The 14,540-nt window shown below is 39.6% G+C and overlaps 1 protein-coding gene across 7 annotated transcripts in view; it reads right to left on the reverse strand.

Annotated features, from left to right (window-relative positions):
- Positions 1-3,699: 3,699 nt before the first annotated feature.
- Positions 3,700-14,540, reverse strand: part of LOC124177706 (optomotor-blind protein-like) — an 84,666-nt gene continuing 73,825 nt past the window's right edge. For 6 of the 7 annotated variants that reach the window (XM_046560382.1, XM_046560383.1, XM_046560380.1 and 3 more), the window contains 2 exons: positions 14,077-14,153; positions 3,700-6,139 (listed from right to left, as the gene is read on the reverse strand). In XM_046560382.1, coding sequence (XP_046416338.1) covers positions 5,332-6,139; positions 14,077-14,153 — 885 coding nt within the window. In that variant the 3' untranslated portion in view covers positions 3,700-5,331. The remainder of the gene's footprint in view (positions 6,140-14,076; positions 14,154-14,540) is intronic. The other variant, XM_046560379.1, reaches the window with a different exon arrangement.

Raw genomic sequence — 14,540 nt, forward strand, 5'->3', positions numbered from 1 at the left:
GCGATAGAAAAAATGTATATCAGTGAATTTTCCGTTAAGACTGTATACCTGGATATACGTGAAAATTTCTTTGATGAAAATACTGCCGGTTGACCGTAGATTGACTGGAGGTCTCGAATTTAAATGGCAAATAATCTTGGATGAAAAGTTGAGTTTGAACGTAAAAGCCGTATTTCTAAAAATCATTTGAATCTCTTTCATATCGAATATCTGTGCATTCCGAAATTTCGAGCGCTTCGATTTTCATCTTTCTCATCTACTGTAGAATGTTTGATAACGAATACGTAATTTATGCTACTTTCAATGGCGGATAGAAAATAAATTCTTCTCGTTCTACAATAATTTTGTTTCAAGTTGGAATTATATTTCAACAAAAGTATACGAATAGTTGTCATATAATTACGTGCACTCTTGGACGTGCCAGAAGTTAAATTACCGCTTTATTCACAATCAGTTCATTTCAATATGGATATTCACTCGCAGCTTCGGCACATCCATCGACATATATGATAATGTCATCAACATTATTGCAGTATAGGAAAGGTGTTCAAGATTATGAAATAGCAACAAGCAATGGATGAAATACAAGAACAAGTGGTACAAGAGACGTTTGACAATTGATGAAAATGCCGAGAGGTAAATCACATTCACGGAGTGATAAATGAAGAAGAGACAGCGTTATTTTTAAATTAATATATAATTTCACTCATGTGAGGTTTGGAGTTTCGGCTGGGTCAAAGGGTCTTCGATATACAATACAAGCCATAGGAATACGAATCGGGGTTATCACGGCCACGCAGGACCGAGTTATTATTGCTTTATTTGAGGGTCGTGTTTGAATATCAGGGCAGTGGCTCAGGAAGAAAGTAACTTGTTGAGCAAATTTGCAAAAATTTTACAATACAGGAAACTGTTTACAGAGGCTTCGTTCCATCCCCACAGACGGGTGAGGGACACGACCCCGAGTATCACCCTCGAATATAATAGTTAACAATTTCTTATTTTCTTATCTCGTTTTGTGCATTTTACATAACGTGTCGAACAAACAAACGTCGATTCGTCCCTTGCGCATTTTTAATCAGCAGCACGGTTCTGCCGGAACGTCAAGCTTTCTTCCATCTTCATATACACGTCTATAACATATTACGATTCATCGACTCTCAAAAGCCGGCTAAAAACTTCAACTCGAGTGCAAGAGCAGCGATTCTGCGTCGACGTCGATGCGTGGTGGATATAAGTTTGGACCCTAGGAGAAAAAAATAAAACGAAAACAAGAAAATATTCAATGGATCCAGAACCGTGACTGATCTCGGTAGGATTGCGATTTTGTTGAAAATGTTGCCAACATTTTTACCGTTCGTTAATTACAGTTATGCGTAAAAAATTCAATTGAGATAGCGAAGCGCGTAATTAATCGTAAGCTTGTGGTTCAACCCGGTAATTTTAGACTGGCCTGCGAGGAAAAGAAATTTATCGACTTACCGTCGAATTTTGAGTAAATCTAAGCCTTGGTTTCGTATTTCCATATTTTTGGTTCGTATACGGTTGAAATAAATATAAATAAGGAGATATAATCGATTTGAAAAGTATAATTTTCTGCGGTGCTGTTACGTAGCCTAATACAATTCCTACTAATTGATCGCGTTTTCCAAATTTTTCTGCTATATAATATCATTTCTCTGTTACTCTCGAATTTATTATACACTTTAATCGCTATGTATAATATTCTCTAAAATTTAATCGTAATTTAGTTTAATAACTCCCTCGGTTGATACAAACGATATAATATAAGACTTTTCTTTTTTGTTTGTTATACGTTCCGTTTTTTATGATTGTAGTGGTTCTTTAAAATTCATCTTTTTGTTCTTGTTTATATTTCGTTTTCTACAATAAGAAGACTCTCACGCACGGATTGATTCTGATTCACCGACACGTTCTATTTATGTATTTATAATCAATAATCGTTATCTACAATTTCTAAAATTTATACAGGTTGCATTAAAGATAGATAGGTTGACGGAGAGAAACAGAAACGGTCGGAAAAAACGAGATAAGAACAATTATGAAGCAAGAGATCGAAAGTAATAATAGAAAAAAGCGGGAAGAAACGGAGCCGCGATGAAAAACATTAATAATAATAACAACAACAATAATAATAATAACAACGATAATAATAACAACAACGCATCATGTACCGAATGAGCCACTTTTAGTAGGTAAGTTTGATAAGCGAGAATATTATTTTGGTCTTTGAGCCAAACTCCACTTTTCGTTGGTTTGTGGATCCTTGTAAATTTTGAAGACTTCAGATCAAGAAAAAAATCCAATAATTTCGAGGTAAGATCGATTCGATATTGTTTTGAGAATTGAAAATCTTAAAAATGTGAATTTGATTAATTTGTACCACATTTCTTGTATTGGATATGAACGAAAAAGCTCCAACATGTGCATAATAATTGCATAATTTAATCGAATCACGATGTTTTAAAAACAATGAACTTATGCGTCCCGGATAAAATATAAATCACCCAATTCACGGCTCATTGTTTCTTGAGTAGCAATATGATAAAAAAAATTAGGAGAATCCGTCTAGTGGTGGTCAAAAAATATATTTTACAAAAACGAAAAACGACGTTTCGGCCGGACCCTGACGACTATCTTCAGGAATTATTTGACGACCTTCATAGCCTAGATGTTGTTATAACGCCATTTTGGAAGGAAGTCTCGGTATAATAAAAAGACGTACATAAGTTGAAAATTTACCAAAATCGCGAACTCGAACTTGACGATTACGAAAGAGTTGGAAGTAAAAACAAATGGTCTCAATTACGAGTTTGAAGAAGGTTTCATCTGTTTTTCGTCCATAATTTTCATAATTCAATTATAACCTTATCACAAGGCAACGGTAATTTCGATAAATACCTAATTGATAAGTTGTATTATTTTTTAAATCTATTTTGTATTTTTCGTTAGTTTTCTGTTCCTCTCTTTCCTCTCGATTTTACGTACTGTATATATAATAATTATCTGCACGCGATCTGTGAGTCATATAGAACTTGTTTCTGCATTTATGACTGAGTCTGTGTGAAACTTTACAAAATAGAATATACATATACTTTTCCGTCGAGTCAAATTACGTAATATTATTCCATCTAGATAAAGGTATTCATATGTGTAAATATATACACACACCTAAATACGGCATGTATGGATAATGTTAGTATGAAAAACGTAACTCTACTACTTCTGTCTCGATGCGAAAAAATCATTATGTCGATGGGGCAGCGTGCGTAGTACATGCGTTGATTATTATCACTATTATCATGATTATTATTCTTATCATATGATTCTAATTAATATAATATTTATATACTATAATAATTAATAATATAGAGGATAATGTTTATGTGTTTGTTTTTATGTGTGTGTGTGTATATATTATATATGTATATAAATATAATATATATGCGTGTGCATGTACATATATATATATATACACATATATATATATATAATATAATATAATATCACTAGGGTACATATTTACAAGGTCGGAAATAATATCTAGAGGTGCTTTATATTGCGTTATCATTATTGTTATTATTATTGTTTTTCTTCATCTTCTTCTTCTTATTCTTATTATTAATAATATTACTATTATTATATATTCTTATTATTTAATATCTGCAGGTAGTAATTAGGTTTTTTTTTTATTTCGACCTTTTTTTTAAATATTCATCTCCACATTACTTCAATTATTTTACTTTAGTGTTTTTCATTCTCTTTTCTTTCCCTTGCATTCTTGAATTTTTAATAATATATAACTGTAATTTACATCGTCGCTCGGCAACTTTTCTTACACGATCTAACGAACACCGTATAATATGTATGCATTTATGAATATATATATATATAGTAACGAGACATCGTTTGACGCTCCTCGATTCCGTCAATTACAGTACCTACAATGCACGGACGTTATATTTATATCCCCAATATTTAATCTCTTTCTCGTTATATTTTTACATGTGTATAGATCGCATATCATAGATCGTTTTAAATTGCTCTCGGCCAAGTACCTTAATCGTCTAATATTTGTAAAAATCATAATTGTGCTTATTCGTTTATTTTTTCTTAGTTTCTTCCTGACTGATTTCACTTTGTCTTGTTTTTCATTCTGTTATATTATTTCCTTTCCTTTCATTGAAATCTCATCCATGATCGCCTATATATATACATATATTTTATACATGCTTCAAGCTTGTGTTTATGCCATGTATGAAATATATACTTGTATATTTAATATTGCAATGCATGAATATATTCTCAACGTTTTACATGTCGTTAGTTTTTTTATCCTCTCCTCTTCCTCGTTTTCTTCTTCTTCCTCTTTAATATTATCATATGAATATTATCGTTATTACTATTAATATTTATTATTATTAATATTATATTTTCTATCAATTAAAGATGTATATTTACACACAGAGAGACACACCGTTGAGCCACAGTTCGTTTTGTTCGTTACGTTTTTCTGAAAAACCTCATTCAAAATTCGTCCAACAATTGTACATACACGTCGTAACTTCGCGGGTATTGCATTACATAGATAGCTACAATGATATCGGTAAACCGCGAGACTCGCTCGTCGATCACGAAAGACAGTCATACCGACATAATACCTCGTTCAGCAACAAGCGTTCAGTTATGTGTATCATGTACCTACATCACGAACGCTGTTGTTGCAATTGAAATCGTTCATTCGTTACGCGAGAGTTGTGAGAAAGAAAGAAAAAAACAAAGTTCACTCAAAAAAACCTCCACTTTCCTGCAGACTTTGAAAAGCCTACGTTGTTGTTCTTTTTCTTCCCCTGCAGTAAATAAATGTTAAACGAGGCTAGCCATACGGTTATTAAAACATTTATACAACAGTTATATTATATATATATAATGTACGAAAAGATTGTATACTTCTTTATTTCGTTTTCCCTTTTTTCACGTATTTCACTCTTTTTCTTTTTCTATATTATAATTGTCAGGACTCTTCGCGGTTCTGTATTATAAATTGCACTTTGTATCGTCGGGGGAGGGTTTCCCTCCCTCTTTCCTCCCTCCCTCCCTCCCTTCCTCCTCCTCCTCGTCCGCGACGTCGTCCGCCGGTTACCCAAGCCCCTGATGAGGCCGAACCGCGTTCGGCTACGACGGCGGTGAAGTGGAATCGGGCTCGAGTTCGCCACCCTCCTCGGCATCGTCCTCCTCCCGACTAAATTCGTCCAGATCCCCGTCCTCCGGATCCGGTAGCGTGCTGGTAACACGTATCTCGGTCTCCTGTCACGGACTCGCACCGCCCCCGGTTTCCGTATCACCCATTCGACTCCCAGACACGGGTCCGGGGCTCGTCGTTCTCCGTTTCCGTTGCAAACCGTTCACCATATTCTCTATCGACTTGAGCTCCCCCGTCGAGGATGGCGTTCCGGTCAACGCGCCGCCGGGGGAGGGCGATCCCGTGGGAGGACGCGGGGGCGGCGAACGAGGACTGAGGGTCCGACTGCCCGGCGTCACCGTCTCGAAGGCCGAGCCGTGCGAGGGCGCCGGGAGACCGTAGGGGGAGAATCGGTGCCCCTTAAGCTGGTGAAGCGGGCTCGCCAGCGGGTGGGGATAGTGCGCGAAGAGCGCCGGGTGCTGGGAAGCCGCCAGGGCGAGTTGCGCGTTGAAGAGCATCCCCGGCGTCACGCCGGCGTGCAGGCCCAGAGGACTCGGGGGCAGCAGCGGACCGGGGCCCGGGTAGAGGCCCGGTACCGGCGGGTAGAGGCAGGGTAGGAGTGGGGGGTGGAGCGGTGGGCCCACCGAGACGTCGGGCCTCGGGCCCTCCGAACTCGCCGTCGCCGTGCCGCCGCTCTCCGAACCGGAGGAGTCGCTCCCCTCGCCTCGGTCGCTCGCCCGGTCATCCCGGTCCCTTGAGTGGTCCCGTTCCCGGTGATGGTGCGCGGGGTGCGGCGTGTCCGGGCCCACTACGTCAAGCAGTTTGTCGTCGTCGTCCAGGTCCGTCGCCGACGTCGAGGAGCGTCGCTTCTTCGGCGTCGGATCGCCGCCTGAGAGCCGGGAACCACCGCCTGACACGGTCAACAGCGCCTGTCTTCTGCAACAACGGCTCAGAGTTAGCAATCGCGAAATTACGACGCAGTGGATTTTTTTCGTTGGTTAAACGATTTCGGACTTGCGGTATGAGCGTAAAGCAGAACGTGTTTCAAACTGATCATTGTAGCCGCGTGTTTTTTAATTACCGTCAAGAATTGTATAATTGCAAAAGTTCCGAAAGATTGAATCGCCCTAATTGAGATGTAGGTGCACGGATATACTTTAGAATGCGGGGTACATTTTTTTAACCTGTTGTACCCGTTCATTTTTTCTTTCAAACAGGAAAACGAAAAGAATAATCGGAAAATTATTCTTTCCTGCGTACATATAAAACGCGATATCATAAAAAAAAAAAAAAAAAAATCATGAAAATTCCTCGTTGGAAACAGTTAATTCACGCAGTTTTCGTACCATAATAATTAGATCGAATCGAATCGGAAATGTATTTGAAGCTAACGGTCAGTGTGCAGTCAAACATGCCGACGGTGATTATAGAACAGGATAGTGAAGTTTGCTGACCGTAAATTTTCGATAAAATTTTACGGAAAATTGATCCTTTTATTTTACTAAACATCCTTTGAAATTTGCTGAGATCGATTGTGCAGAAATCAGTTGAAAAAGTTACACGAAACTTGCAATCACTCTTACGTCTATAATATGACAAGGGAATAACATTTCGCATCAAGTTACTTCGCAAAAAGTTTAAGCGAATTTCGCTTAAAGTTCTTTCGATTTTGAATTTTGCATTTATAAGTCTTTACGTATCTTAAGATTGGAAAAAAAATTTTCAAACATAAATCATGACAATTTACCTACAGCTGAAAATTTGTAAACGTTAACCGTGTATATCTGAAACAAAGTATGCGAAAGTATTGTTGCCCGGATGTCTGATGGAAAAAAATGAAAAAAGAAAATCATAGATAGTACGAGAAAATGGAATATAATTTCAAGTCATTGTTAATTTTCATCCAAAGACTGTGACGTCGTAAGATTAACTCATTCTTTCGAATCGTTTCAATTGCACGTGCAATCGCAAGTCTGAGAGTATGGACCAACTGCCCAATTCGCGTGGATATAATTACGTCGTTTATTAAGTGACAAGACGCATGAAAAAGCTGATCGGATAATGCGTTCGAAACGTATTCAAGATACGCGCGTGCAGGCGTTTCACTGCTGTGATTAATATTATTATTATTATTATTATTATTATTGTTGTTGTTGTTGTTATTATTGTTGTTGTTATTATTATTAACAGCGAGGCAATAAATGAGTCGTAATTCAGAGATTTATCCAGGACAGAAGTTATTGCTTATGACAGACGTGGGATATAATTAATTATCTTAATTACACCGCCGGCGCGGTTTGCATGCACGAGTGCGCCAGTACTTAACCCAAGTTAGTAACCCCCATTCCCTCGGCCCACGTCTGCACCTGGATCTTGGGTACGCCGGTATAACAAGCCAACCATCTTCCATGTTCCTTACCGTCAACGTTTAGTGCCGATGTCTGCGAACCCGGGTCGCTTTTGAATAATTTTGCGAATTTTAATTAAGAAAAACTCTCATAATTGACATTCCATAATGCGTTGTAAATGTTTTTGGGAAGTTATATAACTACTACAGATACTTGTGATTTCATGATTATCAATCATGACTCACATAAATTTTTACTGTTACCTGCAACAGAATATTGTTTTGCGTATGTGTGCAGTACGAAAAAAAATCGACTTTGGTAATTACTACCAGAAAATTTGCCGAGTGCGCCATTTTTTCATTGGACTATTGTTACACTAAATAATCACTTTCGCAACATTACGTTAGAATTCTAATAATATTCACTCGTTATTTTAACGCTATTCATTCCGTACCTACTACAACTTTTTATACGTAGCAAAATGAACAACATAAAATTTTGCGTAATACTTGAACATGAAAAGTAGTGAATTGAAATCACGTAACGATATATCGTACAGAAGTTGGTAAAAAATTACATAAAGTGGCTAACAAGAACGCTACAGAGCAGAAGGCGAGAAAAACACGGAGTTTCTCTTCCCTTCGCGTATCGTTACAGTGACGCACCCTTTAATAACAGGAATATTTCACACCTCTGACCTCTTACAAATTACAGCAGCGGTGGTTCAAGGACAATTACCGCGGCAAACTCTTTCACGTGTGGATGAGCTCTAACCGTTCGCGCTTTGTTCATCCCAAGGACAATGAGGGACCGAAAGAGACAGAGATAGGGAAAGGAACTCAAATGGAGAGGGAGAGAGAGAGAGAGAAACGTGGACTCGGCGCGAGAGAAGCGATTAGCTTCGTTGGCGAACAATTTTTCCACGCTTATATATGTCGGTGAGCTTAAACAGCTGTTAAAGGCAAAAATAATGCGAAAATTTCGAAAGAATAAACCGCGTGCCAAGTGTTGAAATTCATGAGGGTCGTTGTAAGTATTGTGCTGGTGAACCCAAAGTTGAATGGTTTCAATTCGTTAAAATTCCACTGACCTCCAACTTATCGTATAATGTTTTCGCCAATTTTCAGTTGACCAAGTAAATTCCAATAATTTTCCAGCATTCTGGCTGATTTCTAGTGATCTTTGTGTTTTCCTGTGATTCACTCCAATCCATAAACCACTGAAAATCGCTTATCGTAGTGTTGAGATTATGTGAAGCGTTTGAGCCTAATTAAGTGGTTCAAGTACCGATGACCAATCTGCATAAGTAGCTACTATTTAGAACAAAAAGAAGCCTAGGAAGTCATTGAAAAACAATGGCAGTCACTAATCAGTGTACCGGACATCGCCGGAAATCTCAAGTTAAGACAGACACCACACGAAATCAACGCCAATGAAACGGAATCATTCGTTCCATGTTGAAGGGTAAAAAATGAGCGGCAGACAGGGCAGCGCACGTAGGGTTGGACTGGGTCATGAACGTAGGGTTGTGTCGCGTCGTGCGGGGGTAGGTGAGCTCTCGTCCGATAACTCGGCGGTGTAAGCTGGATGTAAGTCCCAGGCAGAAGCAGCAATGCATCGGCACACAGTACGAGGCTTAGGAGTCCGGTAATTCCCCGTAATGCGATCAGCGCGGCGCACACAGAGAGATGACAGCAATGCCGTGCCGACGAGCAGAGTGGCGTCGACGATCACTCGGCGTCGCTTCTTCGCACACACTCTTCGTCCATAGATCAATAGTACATTGAGTAAGGTTCTCGCGTACATGAACCCAGTCCGCATGTCGGCACGTCGATAAATAGGTCTTACATTTTTTTCAATAGCTTTAAAATCCAGTCGCAGTATCTAGTCGAGAAGATTTTTGGTATTTTGTTTTTTGGTTTTTTTTTTTTTTTTTTTGATCTACGGTTTCGGGGTCGGGTTGAAATTCCGAATTTGAAAAGTACCGAAAGCGCTAAATTTCGAATTTTTTGATGGCGAAACTTAAAGAAAAGAAATTAATTTTTGACGAAACATCAAAGTGTCGTATGGTCTGAAACCCGACACTCAAAGTTACGAAAGTGCAAAGTTCCGAAAGGATAAAATGCCGAATTTAAAGGGCACAACTCTCACCAGGTGAAGTTCCGAAAGTATGAAAGTGAGAAAATTGAAAAATCTGAAACATCGAAATTCTGAGTGATCGAAGGTTTTCAGTTTCGTGAATTTCTGGCTTGGTGAAATTTCACCGCTTTGATATTTATTTGTTTTGGATTTTCGATACTTTTACGTTCGAAATCCTGGTCATTTCGAGTTTCGGTTTTTCTGATTTTTTTATACCCACTCGTTGAGTAAACTACGCTGTGTGAGTATATGTTAAGTTTCGCAATTTTAATCTGTCGAAACTTTATTCTTTGGAATTTTCAGAATTTTACATTTCGGAACTTTGAGCCGTCGGCTTTCCGAACATTTGAAACTTTGTTCTTTCGTAAAAGTTTGATTTTTTTACTTCAATTTTTCCACTAAATAATATTCGGAATTCGGCGCTTTCGGAACTTTTCAAATTCGGAATTCCAGCTCCGCCTCACCGTTTTTGAAGTATCGTTCGTTTCTTTGAAACTCTGACCACGAAGAGTTGTTTACATGTGAACCTGAATGTTCGAAAAATATTTATTCCATCCAATTCGGCAACTCCGATTCACTTTATACTTGGTGTTTTTTTTCGTACGCGTAAATTTCTATAAAATAACATTTTCCACGGGAATCTCTGCGCAGAATTCGTGGAAAGTTTCGTAATCGTTAATTTTTAGTATACAATACGATATAATACGTTTGCTAAAAACATACGTGATGTAAACGAAGAGTTCTAGTTCTTGTTAAAATAGCGAAATCTCCGCGTTCTGCGTCGCGTTACATTGAACGACAGTAACAGTCGCAGCAAGCGTGAATTCCAGTATTCACCTCGAGGCGAGTGGCACTGCGCAGTGGTTAGGAATGAAATATGATTGAATTTATGGCTTGAATCATAATTGACGTTGCTAATGCGGATGGCATATTAATTGAGCCGGTTGTTCGAGTCAATTTACATTTTTTCCACTAAATAATATTCGGAATTCGGCGCTTTCGGAACTTTTCAAATTCGGAATTCCAGCTCCGCCTCACCGTTTTTGAAGTATCGTTCGTTTCTTTGAAACTCTGACCACGAAGAGTTGTTTACATGTGAACCTGAATGTTCGAAAAATATTTATTCCATCCAATTCGGCAACTCCGATTCACTTTATACTTGGTGTTTTTTTTCGTACGCGTAAATTTCTATAAAATAACATTTTCCACGGGAATCTCTGCGCAGAATTCGTGGAAAGTTTCGTAATCGTTAATTTTTAGTATACAATACGATATAATACGTTTGCTAAAAACATACGTGATGTAAACGAAGAGTTCTAGTTCTTGTTAAAATAGCGAAATCTCCGCGTTCTGCGTCGCGTTACATTGAACGACAGTAACAGTCGCAGCAAGCGTGAATTCCAGTATTCACCTCGAGGCGAGTGGCACTGCGCAGTGGTTAGGAATGAAATATGATTGAATTTATGGCTTGAATCATAATTGACGTTGCTAATGCGGATGGCATATTAATTGAGCCGGTTGTTCGAGTCAATTTACATTCGTATGACAAGTTGCAGTGTTACCACAGCCTATACTGTACGTTCTGTAACATTGCGGTACGGAGACAAGACCATCAATAACAAAGCTTGACCGCTTATATGCATCACACGCGACTGCAGTTCGAAAGGATTTATACACGAGAGTTGACGAACCGTTTCAATTCCCACCTTTCCCCGTATAATTTTCGACAATTTTCACGAAAATCAGCGAACTCTATTCCCAATCGAACTCGAAAAACTCGACGCAGCCCCTGTTTTATAATCGGCTCTTGATCCTCGGCGACCCCAACGATCCCGGTTTCAGCCAACAGAAACTGCGTCCGTGCGTTTTAGCCTCCTACGAAAGGCAAAGATCAAACCGTTCAAAGCGATACGAAGGGGTGAAACGGGGTGGTTATGGGGATGGGGGTGGGAGTGGAGGTGGGGCTACCCTTGTCGCCGTTCCTTTGCGCCTCGCGCGAGGTGAACGCACACCGTCATGCCTGGATTATATTAGGTAGTGTCGCCGCGACGATGTGCAGGGGTGACGCAGGGTGCGAATTCGCCGCCCTGATCTCTCCTCTGCATTTTAAATTTCTACCCCCTCCGCTTTCCCTTCCTTCTGCAGAAGGGACGCCAAAGGGAATCTTTGTGCATACGATACGCGTATATATATAAATACACCATATGTGTGTGTGTGTATCGTATATGTGGTGTATGGATGAACGAAATAGATGCGAAGCTTTTAACGCTGTGAAGAGGTTAAAAGAGACGGGAAACTTTTTTTTTTTTTCGGAATAATCTGATTTCCTTTTTTTGTTTCTCAGTTTTTATTTCCCGGTTGGCTATTCTTCAAAATACAATCATCGATGTAGTAGTATCGTTAATAATGTTTAATTGAGAGAAGCGATAGAAAGCGAATTTCGGAAACGGAAAATTGAGATGCAAATTTGACTACTGAAATAATACACTAGACATGACTTTTCAGGCTAACTTACTAACGATGAGTAAAAAGTGATTTTCGATGTATAATAAATTCAATTTCAATTGTAATATGAAACCGAACATTTTTATAATCCAGCATAAAGCTCGACGAGCCTGTTTCAACGTCACATAGGTACGACTGAAACAATGAATTGCATGCATGCGCATACATACTGCGACACGAAGAGGAGCTATATGGCGAAAAAGTTTTCGCGACAAAGGGATAGCCCCTATAACCCTTTGTGAAGCGACAGCCCGGAGGCCGGAGGAAGAAACGAGGAGGGGAGAGGGAAAAAGATAAGGAAAAAAACAAATTTCAATAGGGAAAAAAAGGATGTACAGAATATAATGTACAGAAAAAAGAGTTCACACACGTCAAGTGGTTCGTATAAGGGATGAAAACCCCCTGGCGAGTATCGCGAATCTCGCGTACATATATAGTAACTATACACGCGAACGAGAGCTCCGCCCTTCAGCATCACTATGCTAATCCGATGATTGGCTCCAGGTCTGTTTAATCTCTCTTTCCCCGGGCCACCCTCAACCACCGTTAAGCGAAACCATGAGCCAAAACTAACCCTTATTCTAATTAGTCAACCATGCTTTATCCTGCACCTTCGACCTCGCGATGACTCGATTTGCATATTCGCTCGATTACACCTTTCTCGATGCAACGCCGCATGCCTCTCTCTCTCTCTCTCTCCCCATCTCTTCCTCTCTGTGGCACTTTTGACGAGGCGGAGGAGCAATTTCGCTATCGCATTCTTTATCGACTGTAAATCGGAAGTCACGGACGAAAATGGACTTGCCGCTGTTCAAGTTGAAGTGAGAATTTATTCAACCAATATTTTCCACACGAGGACAGGTATATCCACATTATTTTGAACCACCTTAGCGAAGGCTGCGCGGTATAAAAGAGCACAAGTGTTAGCCGCGTCCGCGCGCGATAAAGAATTGATGCAATAAGTGTAACATAATGGTCCGAAAGCCCGGATGGCTCGGGGGTTTTGCGGAATATCAGAATAGGTAGATATAACGCGGTGGGAACCTATGCATACTAAGGTAACGTCATCAAAATCCACTTGAATTTTCACCCCGAGCTGAATGAAAACGAAATGGCTTTGAACGCGGCGCTCGGTGGCTGCGGCGTTAACAATACCCCGGGGGTGGTCTTCCCGCGCATAAGCTCATAAACTTTCAATATTGAATACAAATGGATATCTCTGTCTACTTTTGAGGGGTGCAAATGAGCCGAGCCTTACCGACGAGTTCGCCACCCTCCCATACGGAATGGGGCTTGTCCCCCGTTAAGGTTAGGCTTATGGTTACTACACTGATACTGTCGAGGGACGAGAAAGTTTCTACTAAAAATAAATTAGCACAGCTTTAAAAATTTCTCCGGAATACTTGGACGCTTTTAGTTATCCTTGTTCCTTGCGTGGCTGCACGCTTTGTGAATTAAGTTCCCTAACTTGTTTCAAGGCAGTGTTATGCGTACGGAAGAATCTGCTACGGCTTAAGGTACTTGATAAGGTACCCTCAACGCAACTTGTGGACGTATTCGTTACGCGTGATCTGAGATTATGGACAGAAATGGCACGTAGCTGCTTTGATCTACTTAAACACCAATTTTCAAACACTCGAGTGTAACGAGTATCAAAAACTTGCGTCAAAACGTGCTCGAAGTTGGTTTTCACTCGTGAATCGAGTAATTGAAGGGATTAAAATTCGAATGAATAAATACAGAATAATGTAAGGTTCTTCACAAATCATGCAAACCTATCTTATTATTGCAGGTAAAGATTTGAGCGGCAATATAACCGAAGGAAGGAACTTGATTTCCGAAATTCACGGTGCAAATAAAAATTTTGAAAGCGATACTCACTTTTTCTCTCTCTTTCCGGCCCCCGTATCCCTGAAACCTTTTGCAAACGGGTTGTTATCGATTTTCAACTGCGTGATCTGAAACAACGAAAAGACACTAATAAAATAAAAGATCAGATAAAAATTTACATCCTCGATTTATCATGAAATAATCAATCGAAACTTTGAATATTTTCCAAACATGCTACTTTTGCCTGAACAACTTGCAATGCGCAATATTAACGACAAGAATGAATTTCAGTATCACAAAAATCGAGATATGATAACGAAAATATTTCCAGGTAACAGCTGTACGCTTTACTCTAAAAAATGTGCGTTATTTTATCTATGCATTCTGTAGATAAGGTATGACGGCGAACCATCGGAAATGAAGCAGCCTTCGACGAAGGACATTGTACGTACGATAACAAGACAAACAAGGTATGGCGATTATTGCATTGCTTCTGCCCCGGGTGCTGGACCGGA

Source organism: Neodiprion fabricii, chromosome 3 (genome assembly GCF_021155785.1).
Source record: "Neodiprion fabricii isolate iyNeoFabr1 chromosome 3, iyNeoFabr1.1, whole genome shotgun sequence".
NCBI classification, from domain to species: Eukaryota; Metazoa; Arthropoda; class Insecta; order Hymenoptera; family Diprionidae; genus Neodiprion; species Neodiprion fabricii.